At 47.2% G+C, this 24977-nt stretch overlaps 1 protein-coding gene across 2 annotated transcripts in view; it reads left to right on the plus strand.

Moving 5' to 3' along the window:
* Nucleotides 1-24977, plus strand: part of LOC146783138 (E3 ubiquitin-protein ligase TRIM11-like) — a 411795-nt gene that overhangs the window by 254410 nt on the left and 132408 nt on the right. For both annotated transcript variants that reach the window (XM_085634002.1, XM_085634003.1), the window contains exons 3-4: nucleotides 9177-9407; nucleotides 16384-16406. In XM_085634002.1, the coding sequence (XP_085490128.1) occupies nucleotides 9177-9407; nucleotides 16384-16406 (254 nt within the window). The remainder of the gene's footprint in view (nucleotides 1-9176; nucleotides 9408-16383; nucleotides 16407-24977) is intronic.

A 24977-nucleotide genomic window follows, 5' to 3' on the forward strand; every position in this document is an offset into this window, starting at 1 on the left:
GGCTCAGGCTTTTGAAACACCCTCTGAAACTGGGGAGGCTGTTGAAACTGGTGCTGAGCAGAGCGAGGAGGATAAGCCTGTTGCAGAAGAACCTTTGTTTTTAATTCTTTAGTCTTTTTCTCTTGCTTATCTTTTTCCTCTTTGTCCCTGTTTTCGTAATATTGAGCAGTAGCCAATATCTGAGCAGAAGAAGAAACAGCCCATGAACTTTCGGAGTCTTTCAATTTATGTGACAACTCGGGAAGCAAATTAAATACGAATTTATCTACAAATAATCGCTGTCCACCCTCCGTAGTCATATCCTGACCACTGTGATCAATAAACGTCTCCTCAAAACGAGTGAAGAAATCGGAGACACTCTCATCTTTCTTCTGTTTACACGCAGATAATTTATCCCAATTAACTCGTAAGGCGGGCATCATCGTTTTCATTAAAGTAATAATCCTACCAGGGAGTTCTGAAATCAAAACATCAGGCTTAGCACCACCCACTTGGGCTCTATCCGCGGCAGTTATAGCAGCCCAATTACCACCCAATTCTTGAGCGTGATCCTCTCTATGAATCCGAGCCCATAACGCTTGTGGGACTACATTTCCCATCAACATGTCAACATCGGCTAAATTCATAATACAGGCATTAACAGTCTGGGACAATTCTTTATAGTAACCAGCAGGGTTTTTACGGGGATCCGGTAAAGACTGTTTGAGAGCCAAAACATCAGATCTCTTCCAGGGGACATGTACCCATATACGCTGGAAGTGAGCGGGAATAGCTGGATTATTACCTGCTTGTGCAACCTCTTCCCTCCATATCGGAGGAACCTCTCTCATTGGGTAATGTTTCAAAGTCTGCCGAACAGCAGGATCAGAAACAAGAAAAGTTTGTGAAGAAAATAAGGACCTAAAAGTAACAAGTGTCCTTACGGCGTCCTCAATCTTAGAACCCACAATGAGTCCTTTATCGAAATTAGCCTGAACATCCAACAGACCCTGGGGAAGTAAACCCAAATCCATATCCTCCCATCCTTTAACAAGAGTGTCACACATAACATTAAATACATATCTCTGCGTGGGCGCATCCCACTGATGAAAAGTGATCATGATATCATTCACACTAACCCTGGGCGAGACACTACGCTTCGCCCACGTAGTGTAAGTAGCGCTGGCTGCTTCGCAGTTTTCGAAGTAGGCGAAGCAGGCTAGCGCTACGCACACCCAGGGCGAAGCGTAGCTGCCTGCCACCGCCACCCGCCTCCCGCCTGCCCTCCTTTTAAATCAAACCTGCATTTTAAAATAAATACCAAGTAAAGAAACTTACCTGGAGCGCCGCGTCTCCAGGGCTCCCTCTTCATTATTTCCGACGTCTTCTAACAAATGCGCATGCGCGGACACCCTCGCATGCGCATTTCTTTTGAGAAATGCGCATGCGCGGGCGTCCGTGCTTGCGCATTTGTTAGAAGACGTCGGAAATAATGAAGAGGGAGCCCTGGAGACGCGGCGCTCCAGGTAAGTTTCTTTACTTGGTATTTATTTTAAAATGCAGGTTTAATTTAAAAGGAGGGCAGGCGGGAGGCGCGTAGTGGGGCTACGCGAAGCACGTAGTGTGCGTAGATTTGGGCACACTACGCGCTGCTTCACGTAGCCCCACTACGCCCACTACGCCCACCCTTAATTCACACTATACTGGGGACCCTTCTCGATCCATTTGCGAGCGAGAGAGTCCAACGCCACCCGTTCGTTGGAACCTGGAAGTTGACTACGAGACTTTCTTCGAGAAAAAGCCGGAGACATGTTCAAAGTCCCAAAGAAAGGGGATAATAAACCAGAGACAGTATCTGTGATTCGTTTGCGCACAGTAGGAGAATTGGACATAAGGACAGGGGACAAGGTATTAGGCGATACAGGAGAAGAACTAACAGTTATAAGGGGAGCCGAAGGCAAAGGAGATTGAGGTTCATGAGATGGAGGCAAAGGAATCGGTGGCAAAGGAGGTGGGAGTGACAATACCGGAAGGGGCATATGTGGAAGAACCGGAACAGGTGGGGGCACAACAGGCAACTGAACAGGTTGTAACAACGGGGGTGCATTAGCACCTTGTACATAGGGCGGAGGCAATCTCAATAGGTGAGACAACAAAGGTTCTTCCTCCAGATCCTTACTTTTATCAGAAGGGGAGGTAGGCAACACCGGATAGCATCTATCTATCTCCATACGATGCTGTCTCTCTGACATTTCTATTGCATGATCAATCTCATTATATTTAAACTGCTGGGCAGCCTGTATAATCGTCATACTTTGTGCTTTCTTGTCTCGTTTTGCCTGCTTAATTTCTTTCTGTTTGGCTTCCTTACGCCAGAGGCTGAAAGAGTCAAACATTGCCGACCGGGCTTTTCTTTTAAACAATATCGTTTCCAAATTGTCTAATATGTCAGGCTCAAAACTACCGTTCTGTGGCCACTGCAGAACACCATCGTTTTTCGTGTATCGGATCCATGCCTCGTTAAAGGCAATGGGGCCAACACCATGTTTTGAATAAAGCTCATAGGTGGGAGCTCCAGCCGGAGGAATCGGACAAGAGTCCTCCAGCCGGGAATCCCTATCGCAACCAAAGCAACAGAACTTCCTAAACTTACTCAGACCAGGCATCAGTCTTTCACTGGACTGTTCACAAACATCAAGGGGTTAAATCAAATAACACAGCACAAACATACTCACCCTTCGGTTTCGGCTTTTGCAATAGCCGAATCAAAGACAAAAAACAAAACAAAATAGTGGGAGCTACCCACCAATACTTAACTAAGTGGTCTTCTTACGCCAACAGAGGTCCGTCTAACGTCTCGCGATTGCCAAACATCACCGAAGGGACCAAAGCAGGGCGGCAGTCAGTGCAGCAGTCGTCAGCAGCCGTCAGAAAGGAGAAACCGTGCTGCAAAAGACCTTCGGACCACTTCGACATACTGGGGTCGCTTGATGTGGTTCGCGATTCCTCCAGAATTTTCTTGCGGAGCTCCTCACGACCCCTTGGGCAGAACTGCTACCTCTGAAGCCGCCCCACATTGGGCGCCAGTTGAAGAACCTGACCTTATGGGCCTGGCGGCGCAGGGCACGCCTTAATCACCTGAGTTCACCTGCTTTGTCGAACAGAGACACGGGACACTCTGTTAGGCGTAGAAGATCACATTTATTAGCTGCAGCTAAGCACAGTTGTCCCAGAAGTACGCTCAGTATGTTCTTAGGAGACTGCCACTTTACTTCGTGGCGCACAATCTTTTATAGCACACAGACTCACAAAGAACGCTCCCAATGTATACATGCTTAACCAATGAGAAAGGTCTGAAAACAAGATATTAAGTAACCCAAATAAACCTCTCTTTCAACTCTGTTTGTCACCCTTCCCCACAAGTTAATTAGTGGTAGTGTCTACGATTCGACTTGCAGGTGGCAGGACACATTTGTATGCCTCAAAGGACAGTTGTGCAATGAGAGAATACCAGTAGAGAATAGCGAAGGCCAGAAGATAAGATAAAGTCAGGAAAGAATGGTGCGAACCAACAGATAGTCGAAACAGGGATCAGTCAACCAGACGAGGATTAGTGGACTCGGCCAGACCCTGACACCAGTTACATAAACAGAGGCAGGAGGTTATTCGACACGTCGCAGTGAGAAAGGCAAAAATACTTTGTTCGCCGTGCTGCCTGAGTGAGGGCAACACAAAATGGCGACGGGCACAAAATGGCGGCTGAATATGAACGAAATCGGAAACTGAATTACCTCACAACAAAGATGTGTTTTCCCTGTGCTAGTGCTCTTTCTCTCACTACAGCAGTCTGTACTGCTGTCAGACATTTTTCTGTTGCTGCAAATCGATTTTCTGCCTTTGTGTACAGATGAGATTTGTATGTGATAGGGACTGTTTCACCTTCATTAAACGTGATGTTGGTTTATCCTGACAATTCAGGGATGACTCGTATTACCAGGTTGTTTTTTTTACTCGTGTCTGCAAGTGTTTTTATCCTATAATTTCAGCTTGAACGGAACGTAAAATGTCAGTATGTTGTTTAGTCTACTTGATTGCAGTAAAATCTGTACTGATTAAGTTGTAGAAAGGTTTGACTCTTTCTGCGTAGCCTTGAATGTATGTTCTGCCGAAATTTAGGAATCCTAAAATGGATTGTAAGCCTTTCAGATTTTTGGGAGGCTGTATGAGCGCGCATTTTTCCCCAAAAATTGTGGCTAATTTGGGGGGATTTGGGTGGATCTGCACAATGTTGTTATTGTTATATACAGACGTTTTTGCGGCTAGGCCTTTGCCTTCACTTGACAGCTCATATCCCAAAAACAGGACACTGAGATGGGCAATTTTTGATATTTTTATAATTACATTTGTAGCCCATATTGCCAAATCCCAAAATTAAGTTGTTCATCTTGCACAAGTGGTCTGGTAAGTCATCATCCGTCAGATAGAGATCATCTCCATAGGACACTGCCTCTTCATCGTAAGTTTGTAGTAGCTCTGACACCCTTGCCGAAAACAACCCCAGGCTGTTCTTATACCTCTGAGGTAATCGACAACATTGACGCTAGGTGCCTAACGTAGAGAATCCGGTCAGATATCTGCTTCCAGGAGCTATATTTTGACAGAAGAATCCATTCGAGATGTCTAATATTGTTTTGTATTTTTTCCGCACAGTGTTATTCATTAATGTGGCACTGTGTGAGTTCTGAACTGCAAATTTCTTTGTGAATGTGTTTAAATGTCTGTAATCTAAAATCAAATGATATGTATTGTCGGGCGTCATTACTGGAAACAGAGGGTTATTCATGGGTGAAGTGCAAGTTTCAATTACACCTTGGTATTCAAGTTGGTCTAAGATTTCTTTGACTTGTTTCTTTGCTTCATGTTAAACAGGGTACTGTCTCTGGGGTGTTGGAGTAGTTTTAATTGGATTTCATGATGTTTTGCCTCCACGTCCCACCCTACATGGTTACGGTATAATGCCGGAGCTAGGGCTTGCTCCTACTCCCGTGCATATGAGTGCTTTAAGGAAACAGGAACAAGGTCGAAAAAAGCAGTCAAAATGACGCATTACCTTTTTGGGCAAACTTTATAAACTCACGCGGCCAATCTTTTTCCTGCTAACAGGATATCATAACCAAATGTTACATTTTCCCAAAATAGACTTTAAATTCTTCTTGAGATGTCTCCCTCTAATTGAAGATTAATTTCATGAAGACGGTGTGGGACACTTACTCTTGTATAAGGTGTTTCCACCATGATGTACTCATTCAACACTGCTGTCACCAGAAATTCCTTTAGGTTCTGGCGAGCTAGCGTTACTTCTGCCGCGCTATTTAGCATCGTCAGAGCCCATTCCCTATTCAGAAGCTGAGTCCTCAATAACCTGGGCATGCTTAATTTTTAAGACGGCTACTTTCTTCTTTTTGAATTGAGTCTTTGCTTTAGGTTGCTCTTCCTGTTTGATAATGAAATCTGAAGTGCGATGTGTCTCCCTTTTTCCCTTTGGTTGATCTTCAGTTTTTGTTCTGACTATCGTTGCCTCCCCTAGCTTTTTGTTGAACCCTGAAAGGGACGAAAGGAACGTGTATCAGTATCCTGATCCCTGCCAGGTTTCCTAATATTATCACGATTCCTAGGGTTGTACCTCTTTTCAGAGGACTCCCATTGGGGAGACCCACCCCTTGATCACAAAGTGTTTCTGTTACTATTCTTAGAATGCGCCACATCCTCTCCTGGTGAGGACACAATACCATCATAAAAAGAAAATTTTGTGACTGTATATTTTTGTCTGGGTCTGTCACGTTGATTTCTTCAGGCCCATCTATGTAAAGTTCAAATTCTGTGTCTATGTCCACTCCCTCGTGTTGACAAGTTTGTGAGTTTAGCTCTTTTGTGGTATGTGAGTGAGCCAGAGTAATGGAGGACAGTTGGATCCATATTGGATTCCTCTATGAAGATTGATGAAGAATTATGACTCTGCTCTCAGATGGTGGAAGAGTGTTGTCTTCCTTTCTGTAGCTGGAGGGGGAATAGTCAGACACTGAAAGTGGAATAGAAATTCTATGAGGCCTTTTGATTATCAATGAATAAACTGCTGATTAGTCAATGGCAAGGGCAGGCCTGGGACATGCTTCCGAGGGCTACTTAAGGAACAACATATAAGTGATCCTGCAGGCCCACTGGTAGGATTATTTAGATTACTGGCTCTGGGTATATGATATACCACTCTACAAAGGGTTTCCAAGTAAGTTAAATATGCCAATTAGGTATTTGCCAATCAATCATATTCAGAGGAGTGAGCACCAAGACCGGCCAGCAGTGGTAAAGTGCAGAGAGTCTGAAGGGTAACCATGAGGAACCCAGCAAAAGTGGAGGGAAAAAAGCAAAAGGTTTGGCGGTGGCCCTGCAGAGATAGAGCATATCTCGTCAGTTTATTGTTGGGGAGGCAGTGCACAGCTCACTGTGGGTTTGTGTAGGTGTGAATATGCAGCCTAGGGACTATGTGGGTGGGTAGCATGCAGCTCACTGGAGGGTTGTGTGTATGGTCATTGCCCGGCGATGTCCAACAGTTTTGTAATAGATAAAAAGCAAAAAAAGGACAAGGCAGTCCTCCTGCATGGAAATATTTATGGCAGGAGGACCGCCTGATCTATTTTCAGTAACTTCCTTGACAATCAATCAATCTATCAATCAACTCACCCGTCAGGGTCTCAAGGCGCTAGGGGTAGGGAGGGTGCAGGATCCATTCCATCAAGTAGGGGGTCTGTCGAAGAGCCTTGACCCCGATAATACGTCTTTCAACCAATACTTGATGCTCTATTCATCAATGTAGGAAATGTTTTGAATTGTATGTGGTTCCTTCACACTATCACAAATATCATCAATGAGTTCCAATTAACTGCTCGGGTGGAGCTTTCATGGGCATTGTACACCTTGTGGGTGGACAGTGTATAGCTGAGTCCTGGTCTGAGTGGGTGGGCAGTGCACAGCTCTGTCTTGGCCTATATGTGGGCAGATTGACTGGGGAACTGAGGGCTTGAGCAGTGCACAGCTCAATGCAGGGCTGTGTGGGTGGATAGTACTCAGCTCAGTATAAAACTTTGTTGGTAGGTAGTGCACATCTCAGTCAGGTTATGGCTGGGTGGGTGGTGCACAGCTCACTGTGGGATTGTGTGCAGAATTTGTTGGGGGGCAGTGACCAGCTCAGTAGGCAAGGTGAGAGGGCATTTTACAGCTCAGTGGGGGTTGTGTAGGTCTAAATATGCAGCCTAGGGAATATGTGGGTGGGTAGCATGCAGCTCAGTGGAGAGTTGTGTGTATGGTCACTGCCCAGCTCAGAGGAGGGCTGTCTAGGTGACCATTGCACAGCTATGAAGGAGCCGGGTTTCGCGTTCTAGACTTAATCTGGAACCCCTGGCCAATGGCTCTTTTGTTACCTGCTTGTAAGTGTGGAGGGGAGAGAAATTAATTTGTCAATTATACATTATCAATGCCTATGACGCCGAAGGAATACAGACCCCTAATCCAATTTTAGTTTATTTATTTCAACGCCAAGAAAAGTTGAATATACAAACACCTCATGACGAGAGTGTAAAGATACATGGGTACTAATACAAAACCAAATATGCAAACTAAATTTAGGGGGTGTAACATGCACAGAATCACCAATTCAAGTATCAAAACACAAATATTTATAGAGACTACATCAAGAGATTTCTTCATTGGCAGTTCATAAGTGAAAAGCATTAATCTGTCTCTACACTACTTCTAGCATGACATCCCTACTTAGAATTTCAACAGGCAAATTCCCTAGAAGGTGAAGACTTCCTAAGAAGCGCACTCAGGTCAATTGGGTTCGTTCAAGGATGCTCTCCTCTCTTCGGGTAAGGCAGAAATGTTTAGACTCTGACCCTCGCCCCAATACAAAAGTTGAATACCACACCCTCTAATACATCACAAGACATCTTCATTCAATTAGACCCTTCTTGTTAGGTAACTTTCCATGAGGTAATGGACATCCAGCCTCTTTTTGATGACCTTGGTTCCCATGCCTTTCCAGACACGAAAGACATCCTCCCACATTATCAACTCTGCTTGTTCAAAGGCACCCTCTCCTCCCTATGTCTGTCCAACTCTTACAAAGATGTTTTCCAAACTAACCAGGGCAAATTCCTGCACCTGCATTGGAAATGTGAAAATAGTAAATTCCACAAGCACATAAATTCTACTCGAGAGCGAAAAGGGAGAAACTAAAGTTAGGCCTACCAAGTCTTCAGCGAACATAAGAACAGTGCACACGTTTAAAATACATGAAAATATGAACTATTAATATAGACACATTATAGGAGCCTTTATAAAAGATATGTGCATTAGTCATAATTATGCTTCACACGTATATGGTTACCTAAATACGTACATTTACTAAGTTAATTCTTTGGTTACATGAAAGAAAACCTCTAACACGTCACTTATATGTTACTACAATTCACGTTCTAACACCATTATATTAATACGACAAGATATTATATGTGGATGTGGACTAACCATGATTATAATGCACACTTACAAAATAAAAGAGCAAGGTTGTGCTCTATCCAACACATAGCGGTCTATGTGAGTGGGCAGTGCATGGCTCAGCGGTGGGAGGTGGATGGGTAGTGCACCGCTCAGTGGGTGGGCCCTGCGCAGTATACTGCTCTTGTGGTCAGTGTGAGAGGACAGTACACAGATCAGTGGGCAGGTGGGTGAGCAGTGCACAGCTCAGTGGGTTTTGTGGGGACTGTGCTGGTGGGCAGTTCACAGCTCAGTGGGGGAGGTGGGTGGATGATGTACACTCCAGTGGGGGATCTATGTACTGGGCATTACACAGGTCCGTGGTGGGGTCTGTGTTGCTAGGCAGTACCCAGCTCATGTGGGAGTGGAGAACAACTACAGTAGAAGGGGGGGTAGCAAGAGTGTGCAACTGCAAAGAATACCCCTTTTCTTGCTTAGCTTTAGTTTATAACTGCCTGTGCCCCTAAATATGGCACCTGTCTAGTTTTGGTTTCTGTCAAGATGCCCTTGTGCCTGTCCCTCCACCATTCAGCCTGCACACTATATATGACAGAGCTCATTGACAGCTTCCCATAATCTAACCATCATTTCTTTGATGCCGGCAGAATAAGATGAGAGCTGAGAAGCAGAAAATTGTGACTGAGATTGAACAGCTGCGCCAGATCCTGAGAGATAAGGAGAACACACTGTTTGAGAAAATGGAGAAGATGGAGAACACAATAAACATGGTAGAAAAAGTAAATATCAACAAACTGTCCAATAAAATCGCCCCTCTCAAAGCGTTGATAACAGATATAGAGAAGAAATGCAAGGAATCAGCATTGGACCTCCTGAAGGTGAGACACTGCTTCGTAAATTCAAGTAAATACAGAAGGGGTACGGTTTGTGAGATTTTGAATGTAAGTGGAGAACATGCTTGATCAACAGAGAGGGTTAATTTACAGTGACCTGTATTCTGACAAACAAACTAAATATACAGACAAGTTAAACCATCAGCAATCCTTCTGTTCTGACACTCCAACGCAATGTACATCAAGGTCCAGTATAGAGCGACCTCCTTTTATTCTGAAAGCCCAGCACAGAAGAAAGAATATGGTGGTCTGTGTCATGTGAGTTCATTCAGAATATCAGACTACGTAGTGTCAGGGGGAAACTGCCTTTACAATGCACGCTGCCATGCGTGCCATTTCCCCGCAAGCAGAACCGTGCTTGCCTTGACCATGCATGTGCCTTACCCACGCATATGCGTGGGTAAGGCAGTGCATGATTTAGCTGTGCGGTTGGGTGGGGAGAGGAACAGTAAGGATCTGGAGAGGACGCTCTGGGACGCGGTCAGGTAAGTGGGGCTGGGGAGGGGTTTTGGGGGTGGGGCAGTTTTTTGGGCTGGTGGCAGTTTTAGGGCTAAGGGTGATTGTGTTGGGGTGGTTTCCAGGGGTGGAGGGGCTAAAGTTGGGGTCGATTATAGAGTGGGGTCTGTTTTAGGGCTCAGGGTGGGGAGCCAGGGTAGTTTTCAAGAGTGGGGTTCAGTTTTTAGGGCTCAGGGTGGAGGGCTGGAGTCGGGGTAGTTTATAGGGCTGAGGGCCTAGATTTAGGGCTCAGGGAAAGTGGTGACTGTGACAGTTTTTAGGGCTGGGGGCAGTTTTAGTGCTCAGGGTTGGGGGTCTGGGATCGGGGTAGTTTTTAGGACATGGGGGCAAGTTTTAGGGCGGAGGGCAGGGGCGAGAGACAATTTTCATGGCTGGGGGTAGTTTTAGAGCTCAAGGCTGTGGGCTTAGGTCAGGGTAGTTTTTAGGATGTGGAGGCAATCGGGTTAGTATTTTGCCTGGGGCCGGTTTTAGGGCTCAGGGAGGGGGGGGCAAGGTAGTTTTAAGGACAGGAGCGGGCAGAGATGGGGCTAGATTTAAGGGCTCAGGGTGGGGGGGAGGTTGTAATCTTAACCATGCATATCTTTTTACCAATCATGCCTTTAAAACAAAATTGCGTGGTAAAGGAATTCGTGGTTAAGGTGCATTCTTTGTTGGGACCGTGTTGTTGAGGCACGAGGGGTTTAGCCTTGTGTGCTTCTGTCATACAACCAGTGTCAGGTGACTCGACTCAGAATGTCACAATCACTGTTCTGCCAGTTCACCCCTTCCTGAATATTGATTACAGACAGTTGTCCTATGAATCCATAAAAAGTATCACAGATTGTGTCCCGTCACGTGACCCCATTTGAAATATCACACTCTAGGACACATCATTTGACCTGTTGTCCTGCATCATGTGGTCCCACTCAGAATATTACAGACTGTATAGATGTGACACCATTGAGAAACTCACAAGACCCTATTTACAATATCGCTCTGTGATGTGTCACATGACCTTATTCAGAATGTGGTTATACATTCTTGTTAATTATTGTCAATCACCTAAGGAGGCCGACAATGAACATCCTTCGAAAAGAGTAAGAGATAAATAAATTTCATTTCTGTTCCAAATCAAGAATACACATTTGATACATTCTTAATTAATGATATTATTGATGGGAATTAAATAAATAGAACAACCACATGTTGCATTCTTTAACTGGTTAAGAACCTGCATATAATTATCACAGTGTGTACAGTTTTGTTCAATCCCACCAGGACCATCCCACCTCTCCTTATTTACATTTAAAAACAAATCATGTGTGCACAGATGAAGAAAGACTTTTCTCGTAGAATGGTCACTTTGTGAAATATGGTTAAATACTTTGGTAGAGCTATGTCAACAATAGGTTTCATGCTTATTAATAAGGTTTGTGGCTCTTGGTCTTAAAGAGTTTTTACCCTGCATTAGTTCAGTCAATTCATTTCAGAATGTGTTCTTCAAACTGAAACAATTCTGAGCGAAGTCCAATTTTTACAATGAACATAATTTAGTGACTGAGTCTTTTATTGACTTTATCTTTGTTCCTGCATCCTTCTTTTCTTTTATTTCGTAATTTGTAATTTCCTTAAGCCGCTGTAGACATCATAACCCAGAGTGTGCTACTATCTCTGGGTCCCTGTTGGCTCATTCTCTCAGGGTGGAGTTGAGAGGGACCTCTAAGGCCATTGATGGAGGTAGGAGGCTTAAGTGGTCCCAGATAATTCCAGATTCTTTTTATAACGCTCTTTACACCCAGCGTAACAACGAGCTCAAAACTTGTATATTCCAACAGAACAACCCATCTAGTATCCTGGAGGCCTTCTCTGAGATATGTAATACCATTTCAGACCTACAGAGGGCACCAGCCCCGTGGCAACAGCGTATGTGGCCAAAATAGTTTGAGTCAGGCTGTACCCGGGCGTTGAGAACCCTGAAGTGATCTTTGAGGGCCAAACCAAAGGTTCCCGCCTTAATTAGCAATAGCCCTAGTCTGTATAAACAAGAACTTACTAGACAGAAAAACATTATAAAGGAGGAGGCCTGGACAGAACTGAGAGAGGCTAGAACTTTGAGGAGCAGCTCCAAATTCTGGAGGATCATCGACAATCCCTTTTCCGCAGTAGATACCAGTGACGCTCTGGAGGCTAAAGTAACCGAACATAGCTGGGTGGGACATTTGGAGGAAATTTATAACTCCCCATTCTCTGCATTCAGTAGGGTGAACAGGTAGGATAGAAGGGAACATTAGCTTAACATTTCCTTGGACTGCGAAGATTACGGAGGCCTACATCAATTCCTTTCTTACGGAATATCTTACTGCAAACCACAGGCTCGACCCCTCTCAAAATGGTTTCCATGACTGAACATCTCTGGAAAGCCTTAGACGCGGGGCAAACGTTGGCACTGATCCTTTTGGATCTTAGTGCTGCGTTTGACACGGTGTCTCACGCCATTCTGCTGAGTCGTCTGGTGGAGGCTGGAGTTACTGGCTCAGCACTGAAGTGGCTGCCATCCTTCCTCGCGGACAGGATGTTTCAGGTGATTGCCCCCCCCTTTCACCTCCAGTACCTTCCCTATAGGTGAAGGGGTCGCAAAAGGCTCGTCCCTGAGCCCTCTGCTTTTCAATATTTATGTTCAACCTCTGGCCGGAGAAGGCAAGAGCAGAGGGCTGACCATGGTCTCCTAAGCTGACGATACACAGTTGGTGGTGGCTCTCTCGAGCGACCCCGAGCAGGACATGAAATTTCGGGGCGACCTCTTGGCAGTTGCCGAGTGGATGACCACCAACTGTCTACAACTGAATGCCAACAAGTCAGAGGTGTTGTTGGTGGGAGGCAACCATGATCGTTGGAACGAGCTTTGGTGGCCAAAGAGTCTAGGCTCTGCTCCTGTCCCTAAGCCTGCAGTGAAGAACCTGGGGGTCTGAATGGACCCTTGACTTAACTTTTAGATCCAAACCAAAAAGGTGTCGGGACCTTGCTTTGGTCTGTTGCGCAGACTCAAACCCATTCTGGGCTTCTTTGATGCCCCGACGAGGTAGATTATTATCACGGCTTTGATCATGTCTAGACTCGACTATGCCAGCTCATTGTATCTGGGAGTCAACAAGTCAGAAAAACAGAGGTTATAGAGAGTCCAGAATGTGGCCACAAGATCTCTCCACGGTCTGTGCAGAACCTGCTCAGTGACAAGTGCCATTCACCGTCTCCACTGGTTGCCTGTGGCCAGGTGAATTGAGTTTAAGGCTCTATGTATAGCCTACAAAATCCTGAAACTGTCATCCCCGCAAATCTTGACCGACCTCCTCCTACCCTACACTCCCACACAATCGCTTTGATCTATGGGACAATGCCTGGCAGTGATCCCTCATGTGAGAAGGGTTCGCGCCGGACGTCGCTCCTTTCGGAATAGAGCTGCCATCCTCTGGAATTCCCTGCCGGCCCATATTCGAGGGCTCACTAACTCCCTTCAATTCAGGAAAGCCATTATAACTTTTCTTTTTCCTTCTCTGTAGGCCTTCCTGTGTCTTTCCATGTGTGGCTATTCCTCTGCTGCTTAGCGCCGGGACCCCTTTTAGCTGGGGCAGCTGTTGCGTTTTTTAAACCCCTAACATAACATTGTCATCGGAGGAGGTCAAGAAAGGCATATTGGGGTGATTTAAGTACAAGGCACCAAGCCCTGATGGGATTCCCCTGACCTTTACATACAGGATGTGGATGTTTCGGTTCCCGTCCTGACATCTCTTATCAAACCCCCCCAAGAGTCAAGTGCAAAGTCTATTATTGTACCGGTTTTTAAAAAGGGTGACAGGGACCAGTACCCATTGTTACTGGCCCATATCACTGGTTGACTCAGTGGTTAAGGTGGTGGGGCGCATTCTCTTGAACAGGCTCTCTGAATGGGTAGAGACTAACAACGTTTTGTCGGAGGCACAGTATTGCTGTTGGGACAGAAAAGTCCTCTGCATGGTAAAGATTTATGCCCCTGCCTTAGTGCCCAACTGTATCACTAATGTTGATTTTTGTAGTCATTGGCAAACACAGATCGTGGGTGTGCATCATGACATAGGCATATCTCACGGACTGCGGTCTTGTTGGACTGGGAGGGGTGCCCGAGGTGTTACCCTCATAGTGATGGAAGGCTTTGGCTTTCACTAAGAGTTCAGCAGCTCAAGAACGGTGGTTACAACATACTTGTAGTGATCAGTAGGAGTGAACAGGTCCTTTTTAACATGTGTCCCTGGAGTGAGGAATACAGTCTCACTCACTTTTTTACAAACTTCTGCTGCTGTGTGGTTAGCTGATCCTTGGCCTAGATGTAGAGTGCTGCGTAGAGCAGGAGTAGTGACTGCTCTGAATGTAGGTGTGCCTGGGAACGGTACAGCACAGGGATAGAGCAGTTCTGTCCACTACATACATGGTTAGGGCATGTACTTTGTGTATGTGTGACTGCAAGGGGTGCATTACGTGGGAGATGTACTGCTGTGCAGGGTATGCACAATGAGAGCATGTGCTAAGTGCAGGTGTGCTTGCTAGAAGTACAATAACTGAAGGGTGGCATGTTGTGCAGCTCGCACATGTGGAGTGAGTATGCTGGCATTGCGTGGATTTACAAATAGCACACCAGGACACAATGTAGAAAGGATACAGTACTAGGCCGTGGACCAAGGCCGGACTGAGAATCGTAACCGGCCCTGGCAAAGTGCTCTGCTGGCCCCTCAGGGGTTCAAGGGTGCAGCCGAGCTGTTTGCCAGGGCCAGTTTCGGCTGATTTTGTTACAGGGGCCGATATTGCAGGTATGCTGCAAAAATGACCCTGTAACAAAACCTGCCCCAAGGGCCCAAAACCGCCCCCCACCCTGGCCGCCCACCGGGGAAATGCCCAGTGCTCTCTACGGCCAGTCCGGCCCTACAGTGCACACAGAGTGATGGTCTGTGCTGGGTTATGTGCACCTTGCGTGGCACAATACATGGAGGTGACAATATTTGACAATATGTGTGCTGTGTGTGTACACTGAGTGCAAGTGTGCCTGCAATAGAACATTACATGGGGGACCCTGTGCTTCAATTTGGAAAGTCCAGGGCTGCGTGTTGTAGACATGCAGAGTGGAGGAATCCCCAGACAGATTTGTGCATTGCTGCATTCCTGGATGGAGAGAGCGAGACTCTCCCTGTACATTTCAAAGTATAACTAAATGGGATTACCCTTTTCATGTACATATCACTGTGGCTGACATCCAGGTGTGAACTCTAGTCTCTCCCTTGGCCTGTATTGTGGTGGGACTATCAGATTTGGAGCCCCTCCTGTTGTGACCGAAAGTCTTTCAAGAGGAAGAAAAGAGAGAAGAGTGTAAACTTTAAAAAAAGCAGAACCCAAACATAAAACTTCAAAGAATCAAACCCTTAATTACTTTTGGTATCTGGAAATGTCTGTGTGAATATTAGAAGTTTTCACTTATAAATTGAACGGATGATCCCGCCGTTACACCTAATCCCTCAAGGGCTGGATACGGCTTGGTGCTCAAATCTACTGGCTAGTCTGAACACAGCGTTTTATTTCTACAGATGACAAGGGGCACATATGAAACTTCCCATTGTCCTGGGACAATTGAGGCTAAACTTTTTCTTTATCATTTCGGATGTAATTAAATAATAACACCAAGTAGGTAAAACATTCTTTGGCAAGTATGGTGCATGACTGGAGTGCACCATGCACAATTCACATAAGTGCATAAGGAGTGGTACCAAGGAGTGAGATTTTTGGTCCAGACGAAAGCCACAGGTAAAGGTTGTAGAAACATGTTGACCAGCCCCACACTCCTCTTTTTTTTACAAATCTATTGGCATTACTCCGTGCTCCTGTGTAACCCATTGGTTGCAGCATGCCCCGTTCAATAGCGGAACGGGAAGAATCCAGTGATGAAGCATGCCAGCAAGTGGTAACCCTGTGCTTTATCCACAATCCTTGTTTATCTACAGGAGTAAATTAAATTTCATTTTGGCGTAGTATACTTCATGTATAGAAGTTAGTTATATTTCTAATATATTCACCCTTGATTCTAGTAATGCAGGAGGTTTAAAAAGTTATGCCGTCTGATCACAGGAATTTGAGACTATAATACATTATGCATTCAGAAAATCGAGCCATACTGCCATCTGCCCTCATTCAGAATTTAAAAGCTCTGCTGTCTCGTTGGCCCTTTCAGGATATCACAAACTGTGCTGTGTCATGAGACCTATTTAGAATACCACAGACTGTGTGGGTTGAGGTGTGAGATCGGAACGTTTGTGTCTCCTTCGGTGAGATATGTGCATGTGTTTAACTTAACTTGTATTTCACAACTTATATTAAACCTAAACTTCTTTCCAGAATGTCAAATCTGTTGTGGAAACTGATGCCCTTCTGCCTTTCTTCTGTTTTGCAGGATGTGAGAAGCACCCTGAACAGGTAAGGCTGGTTCATTGTCCTCCTCTCGGTGTGTAAGGAGCTGGTCTGGCTGCGCTGTGGAAATCAGAACTGAAGTCACGCAAAGCCACTTCTACCTCATACAATTATCATATGTAGGGCACCTCGTAGCTACTTGTCTGTCTTTTAAAACCTCCAAACAGTTTGAGGCCCCCCCGGTTTGTTCTCAAAACATCCAATGTCTTTAAAAACTCTTTCTTCATTCTAAGAGACATTAGTTGAGTTCTCAAAACACACAACCTTGAGATTTCTCAAACTCTACTCTTATGAAACTACCCGCTGAGCCAGTGCTTAATTTGTGCCGGTGCTTTCCGGTGCTTAGCACCGGCACTTACTTATCAGGGCCGGGTCTACACATTGGCGGCGTCTGCAGGTCAGATCGGCATGACTGCTTCATCACACAGAGTGTTGTTCTTGTCTCCAGACTGAGTCCCAGTGAAGTGTTGCGGCTGTGGGAGCTGCTGCCTATACCAAAATACATATTATACGATGGTGGTCATGGCCCTTGCTTCAGTGTTGCCGGTGGCAGCGCTTAATTTGTAAAATATGAAGTCAAGGTGCTCAAATGTTTGTCGGAGGCCACACCTATTTTCCCTTGGTCCACCCATTTCCTCCACTGGCTACACCCACTTAGTCTATTGGCTTCACTCACATCCTCAACTGGCACTGCTAAAAGTTAGATGACCTACCTGTCGTGTCCTAAGGGCACCAATAAGGACAGACACAGAGGGTTCTATCAGGACACTTTATTCTCTCGTCCTTACACCAGCTTGCCCTGCACTCGACTACCTGTCCATCCCCTTTCCCCGCCCTTTCCTGTGTCCGGCCATACCTCCGTTCCTCCACCCACTCTGCTCCGCCCACACCAACCACTAGACCACCTCATCTCTACATCTCCCCCTTTGTTAGCAAAATGAGTCACCAAGAATTACATTTCTTCAATCAGCCGCTTGGGCTGGCGGATTGCTTGTCGTGGTCTGAGTGTGCGGCCTTCAGGCACTGCGGCAGTGCCGGCGCCGGATGTCTGTCCTAGGTGGCTGTCACCGTCGCTCTGTGTTTCGGACTGTCGAGCTCCTGACAATGTCACTCGCGACTCAAGTGTCTCTTGTAGGCCCGGGCTGCACTTCTGAAAGTGGGACACATTTCTTGTTACACGCCTGTTGTCTGACTCCGCTGTCAGCATGGTACCTCTTTGTCGGGTGACCGTTAGAGGTTCCGCTCTGAACCTACTATCTGTCTTCTTGCATTGCTCCTGCTTGACGACCACGCAGTCTCCCTCGTGGAATGAGAGGGACCGAGCACGTCTCCTGCCATCCGCGTATGCCTTCATGTTTTCTTTGCGAGCTTTGTCGGTGGCTTCCACTTCCCGATGGATGCGGCTGGGGGAAATGGGTCGTAGTGCCCCCTCCCAGGTGGGTATTCGTGTCCGGACTGGGCGTCCCAGCATGAGTGTGGCCGGGCACTTGCCGGTGGTAGCATGCGGTGTCGTCCGGTAGGCTCGGAGCACATCATTGAGGGCTGCTTGCGGGTCTCTCTTGTCTAGAGCAGCCTGTTGGAATGTCTTTTTGAGAGTGGCCATGAATCTTTCCGCGGTGCCGTTGGCCTGCGGCCATAGTGGTGTTATCCGTCGGTGTCGCACATTCATGAGCGTCAGGAAATCACCGAACTCCCGGCCATTGAAAGGGGGCCCATTGTCTGTTTTCACCTCCGCGGGTATGCCCCATGCTGCAAAGACTTCATCCAGGATGGTAAGCGTGGCAGCCGCGTTGGTGGATGGGACAAAACGGGCGATGGGGAACCGGGAATACTCATCTATGATGACTAACACGTACTTGCCCGACGGCATGGGGCCGTAGAAATCCATGGCCAGTTCTTGCCATACTCCTGGTGGCAGGGGCGTCATCTGAAGTGGTGCTGGCGGGTCTCCTTGCCTTACCACTTGACACTGCAGACAGTCTTTCAGAGTGTTCTCTACCATCTTGTCAAGGAAGGGGAACCAGACACGTTCACGAAGTGCTCTTTTCGTCGTGACTACTCCTCGATGGCTTTCGTGCGCCAGGTTGACGACTCCCTGTCTCAGTTGCTGGGGTATTACAATTCGGTTGTCCCGTAGCAGTAAGCCATCGGGCGTGACAGATAGTTCTTCGCACACATTCCGGAACGCTTGCCACTCCTGACGCTTTGTGCTGTCACCCCTCCCGTCTTCCGGTTCTTCATGCCGCCACCTATTTGTTCGGACCCTTCGAATCACCTGTTGTAGCATGGTGTCTTGCTGGGTGGCGTCCAGGATGGCCTCTAGAGGGACTGCTGGCGGTCGTGCGTGGTCCACCACAAAATGGATATATTCGTCTGCCATGGACGGTGTGAGTCTCTGCGAGTCTTCCGGGTGGCGCGACATGTAGTCGGCTGGGTTGGCAGCCTTTCCTGGCTTGTGCACGATTGTGAATGTGTATTCCTGCAGACGGAGTCCCCACCTCTCGATGCGTGGTGGCATTTTGGACCGAGGGTTGCCATAAATTGTGACGAGCGCCTGGTGGTCTGTTACCATGGTGAAGTGCTTCCCGTAGATGAACACGTGGAAGTGCTCACACGCCCACACGACCGCAAGGCTCTCCTTTTCCGGTTGGGAGTAGGCCTTCTCCGTGTCGGAGAGGCTCCGGCTGGCGTGTGCCACAATGTGGCGGTTGTCCGTGTCCTTGTCATATTGAGCCAGGATGGCTCCCAGCCCAACGGGGCTCGCGTCCACTGTGATTTCTGTCTTGCGATCCGGGCTGAAATAAGCTAGGCTTTCCACTGTGCCCACAGCTTTCTTTATGTCCTGGAATGCTTGCTCACATTCAGGGGTCCACTCAAACGTCTGCCCCTGTTTGGTGAGAGTGCGAAGTGGGTGACTGATGGTGGCATAGTCCTTAATATATCTCGAGCAGTAACTCGCCATGCCGAGGAACGACCGCACATCACTGACGTCAAGTGGACTCTTGGTGCTGTTCAGAGTACTCACTTTGTCAGGGTCTGGTTGCATTCCGGCTCCTGAAAAGATGTGGCCAAAGAATTTCAGTTGCGACTGATGGAATTCGCATTTCTCCCTGTTGAGTGTGAGGTTGGCTTCCAGTAGGGCATGACAGACCCTGTCTAAGGCTGTGTCGTGGATTTGGAGTGTTGCTCCATAGACGAGAATGTCGTCGCTGTAGTTCAGCGTATTTGGGATGTGGTGTATCGTTTGCCGGATGGCTTCTTGAAAGATTTCTGCGGCTGATGAGATGCCAAAGTTCAGTCTCTTGTATCTGAACAACCCCAGATGTGTTGCAAACGTCGTGATATATCGGGAACTCTCGTGTAGTTCCAGCTGATGGTAGCCTTTGTTTAAATCCAGCTTGGAAAACACCCTCGCCCCATTGAGGGCGGCGATCATGTCACTTAAGTGCGGCCCCGGATGACGCTCTCTCTCAATGGCGGTATTGGGCATTCTCATGTCCACACAGAGTCGCACTTTCCCTGGTGTTCCCTTCTTCGGTACTATCACGACTGGAGAAACCCACGGTGTGGCGCCCTCTGTCCGTTCGATGATGTCGGCGTCCAGCAGATCCTGCAGCTCTTCCTCCACTGCTTGCTGGAGGTGGAACGGTACCTTCCGCGGGTGTTGGGCAACCGGGCGGACCTGGTCGTTTATGTGGAGGCGGATCTGGCCCCTATTCATTTTTCCGAGTCCGGAGAACAGCCTCGGGAACTTGTGAATGGTGTCATTGTCACTGGTGACGCGGTACAGGATTTCCACCAACTTCAGCCGTTCAGCAGTCGGGAGACTGAGGAGACAGTCAGCTTCCGGTCCCTCGATGACGTGAATCACAGCCGGAATAGATGTTGTCTGATGCCTTAGTGTCGTGGGAAACTTTCCAAGGCAAGGGAGTGGCTTCCTGGACATCCAGGTGTAGACACGCACATGTGCGGGATTGAGCCGAGGCCGAGGGTTCATCTTTTTGTATTCCGTGACTGGGATGTAGTTGAGGGATGCTCCACTGTCCATTACGAATTTCGTAGGATGCGTACCAACGCTGATGTCAAGCCGAGGGTATTTTTTTAGTTGGTCTGGATCGGCGATCATGTTGGCATATTCAACGGAGTACTCATGGTCACTTGAAAGTGATTCGGAGTCTCTGGATGGTGACCGTCTAGACCATCGTGAGGACCGCGACTCCCTGCTGGACTGGGAGGACTTGGAGGAGGACTTCCGGCGGTCTCGTACCGCGCGCGCGTGATGGCGGCGCGTCTCGCCTCTTGGTGACCTCGCGGAGGCTTTTTCTTTCTCCCGCCGGTAGTCCCCGCACATTGTCTCAAAATGGTTGTCGCGACCACACTTGTGGCACTTCTGTCCCAGGGCCGGGCATGCCCCGATGTGTGGGAAGTCGTAGCCACACCGGTAGCATCTTCTCAGCGGCGCCTTCTTCCCATAGTCTTGACGCCGGCTTCTCTTCCCCGAGTCGGGCCGTCGATGGCCAGAGCGACGGGGGTGTCTCGATGGCGGCCGAGTTTGCCGTTCCCGTTCTTTCGACCCCCGGCGAGGGCGGTCGGTGCGCACCTGACACACTACCTCTTTGCGATCCACGCGCCCTGCCTCCATGGTCTTGGCTTGTTCTTCCGTCTGATCATGGAGCCTTGTGATCTCTTCTATTTCATCCAATGTGTGGCTCTTTTTGAGTAGCTTCCTGCGTAGCGTCTCTGACTGGCAACCGTCGATCACCCGCAGGCGTATGGCGTCGTCCGTCGAGAACTTGTCGAATTCACAGTGACGCGCCAGTCGCCGCAGCCTTGTGATGTACGAGCCCATGACCTCATCCTTTTCCTGTCGCGCTCTTTGGAATACGTAACGTTCGTAATCTACGTTCTTCTTGTGCACAAACTTCCGATCCAGTGCTGCACGCACGTTTGCATACGTTCCCGCGTCTGCGGCAGGAAGTTCCTTAATCATCTTGCTGATGTCCTTGCCCACGAGGTTCCGAAGTGCGATCATTTGATCTTCGTCCCCTATCACCTTCGAGCCCTTAATGTAGTCCTCAAAGTCCTCAATCCACTCTTCCCAGCGAGGGCCCATGCTGCTCCCAACCACAAGCGCCAAGGGTTCTGGGGGGCGCAGGTGCGACAGCCCCATGATGATCGGCTTCGCATCCTGGCGCGCCGGAGAACGAGCAGGGGATCCGTGGTTCGACATCGTGGTGCACGTGCGATGTGCGCAGCGTCGGCGCAATGCAGGCCCAGGGACTCCTACGTGGAATCTTGTAAACTAGTCTCAGGTATGTTCCTTGTTTCTTCTTCTTCTTCTCACACTGTTTTTTCACTTTTCTTTTTTTTTTTTTTTGTATTGGCCTGTGCTTGTTTAAATTTCAGCTTTGCCTGACTTCAAAATGGCCGCCCGGGTCTATTTGCATGGGGCGTCTGAAAGTTCGCCTGACTTCAAGATGGCCGCCGGTTGAATAACGCGCGTAGGCATCCCACGTGGTGCCGGGCTCTCACTCCATTCATTTCAGGACTACGCGCTGCTCAGGCGGCCCCTCTCATCATCCTCTTCACTCACTGTTCGGCAGCAGGTAGGCGGGCGGGGTCTCTCGACGACGGGTTTCTCTTCGCGCTCACTGCTCCAATCTGCCTCGGGGGACGCGCGTGTCAGCGTCGTCGCTTCCCTTTCTGCCGTTCCTGGTGCCGGCTTCTCCTCAGGCAGGGCGCGCCTCGCGCTCCTGTTCTTTTCTTGTTGCAGGCTTCCACACGCTTCGGGTGTGTCGCGAGTGGTGGCGCTTCCACTGGTTTTCTTGACCAGCCCTTCACCGGACTCGCTAGTGTGCTGGTGTTCCGGGGAGAGCAGCTAGCTCCATCCCACCCTCGTCGCCAGCTGTCGTGTCCTAAGGGCACCAATAAGGACAGACACAGAGGGTTCTATCAGGACACTTTATTCTCTCGTCCTTACACCAGCTTGCCCTGCACTCGACTACCTGTCCATCCCCTTTCCCCGCCCTTTCCTGTGTCCGGCCATACCTCCGTTCCTCCACCCACTCTGCTCCGCCCACACCAACCACTAGACCACCTCATCTCTACATCACCCGATCTGAATTTCAGCAAGGGAGCCTTCCTCATAAGCAAAAGTAAAAATAAACGTAATTTTACTGGAAGTAATGAACAATGAACTAGCGATGTCTGAGATTTTCAGAACTGTTTCTGAATCTCACTTGGACTCTACCATAAAGAAGAATGCGTGGGGGTGTACTTGTCTGCATATGATTAAATATCTTCAGATTTGTGAGTTTGAAGTTTGCCTCTAATGGGTGTTATACGTTTAAAAAGAGTTGGACAGGCTTGTCAGGCACACTGAGACTGGCACTTTGGCAATGCCTGATATGCTAGTACAACACTGCATTTAAAAGCAGGAGTGCATTTACTAAAGCTATGGGAACAATTCGTCTCTAGTGCAGTCTTTTAAAAAATCAATAGCTGATGGTAAAGGCAAGTGCAAAACTAAAGTAAGCCCAGGCTGTGCTTGGCTGTTAGGTTGTTATGAAACGGTAGTACAAAATATACTGTTAACACCCGTTTTTGCACTCCCCTCGATTTGCAAGGATTTTGATATTGTAAGAAAATTGAGATCTGGCGAACATAAAGGTTTCCACGTTCTATCATGAACATGAGAATAAAGTCAAAGCTGTAGGTTGAGAAAAAACTATCTAGGAAGAGAAAGCTACTGCAATTTATATGGATATCCTTCCTCTGGGATGATGTATACAAACTTCAGATCAAAAATCTATTTTTTTTTAAGTGATATAATGCGTGCCAGTTTGGACAAAAACACTTTGCCATGCTTTCAATATAATGACTTGCAGAAAAACTACCAGGCTCGTTGGGAGGGCCACGCCATTTCCATAAACATCGTCTTTCACATGAAAACTAAATATGAGTTGATTACACAAAATGCTGTCAGGCTGTGGTGTTCTGAGAATGACGAGCATGTAATAAAAGAGAGACTGAAAGGCCTCGACGGAAAACGAAAAATATAAGGAACCATCAAAAGGGAGCATGTAAGAGACAGAAGGATAATAGGAAAGAGAGGGAAAAACAAGAAGCAATAAAGAGAGGGCGAAAACAGAGTGAGAGGGGCAGGGAAAGAGAGGGAGGGACAGGAAAAGATAGTAAAAAAAGTGTGGGAGAGAGAAAGACAAAGAGAGACCACTTTCCAACTGTAATTTCATTAAAGGTATTTTCGTGGCTGTGTATTCCTAGAGGAGGGAGTGCCTGATGCAGAACAGGAAATACCAGTACTTTATGACATTGTAATAGTATTTATCCTTTGGCTTCTAACATGAAAATATTAACTTGTTAAATTGCAGGATCACAAAAGGCTGTGACACCCGCCAGGTCTCAAATTTGTGCTCCTCCAGGTGCTGACATATCTCTACCGCACACTTGTAATTCTCTAACTTATCTTCACAGATTGTACGACCTTCCCGCAGCTTTAGAATTGGAGCCAAGTATGAAAAGAGATCTTACAAATAGGACTGGATGTGTTTTCACGTCGCTGAAAATGTCTTAGAGTTTGTTCATAAAACGGCTTTCTGCTCTTCCTGTAAAGAGAACGTTCTCCTCACCATCCAGCTGCGAATTGATTATATTTAAGTGTGAGGGCTGGTCAGTGGCTATATAGACAATTAAAAAAATTGCAAAGCGTGGCAATCTGAAAAAAATCTGCACACGCTGCCTGCCGCACACAGCCCGCAGAACTAAATAAACCAGATTCCAGCCCGGGGCAGGGCCTTAATTTAACCGCTCCTCGGCCCTAAATTAAGTTCACACATACTACGGGAGCCTTAAAATTAAGTACATGCTCTGGGTTTTTTCAGGTAGCATAGTATAAACCTAGGGTAAGTGTACAAATAAGCCACAAGTGTAGTTTTTTTTTGTAATTTCCTCCAGCGAAGATGGCAGAAGCAGGCATGAGTCAACCACATGCATTCTTGAATGAAGTAGGAGAACCAGATATACCGTGGCACAGGTGGGAGGGTATTTTTAAATCATATCTCATTGCCATTGGTGGGGGAAATTTTTCAAATGTGAGGAAGCAGCACATTCTTTTACACAATTTAGGTGTCCAGGGAAGGAAGGTTTTTGAGGACATCACAGGCAGATTGGTTGATGATGAAACAGATGATGAAGACGTAGGAGGGGATGTATATGAATATACATTAAGAAAGTTGGAAGAGCACTTCAAACATAAAATAAACGTGGTTTTGGAGAGGCACAAATTTTTAAAAAAGAAGTCAGAGAAAGGATGAGAAGGTTTCTTCATATGTAGCGGTTTTAAGGGGCATGTCTGCAACCTGCGAATTTGGTGCATTAACAGATTCCCTTATCAGGGACCAGTTGGATAGGTGTACTAATTACATGAAGGTTCAAGAAGAATTGTTGACCAGGAACCCAGATCTAGAGGAGGCGATAAGCATTGCAAAGGGTTTAGAACATACAGCTATATGCATGAAGGAGATAAGAGCATCCGCTGGTGAAAGTAGAGAAAAGGGA

This window comes from Triturus cristatus, chromosome 11 (assembly GCF_964204655.1).
Source record: "Triturus cristatus chromosome 11, aTriCri1.1, whole genome shotgun sequence".
In the NCBI taxonomy this organism is placed as follows: Eukaryota; Metazoa; Chordata; class Amphibia; order Caudata; family Salamandridae; genus Triturus; species Triturus cristatus.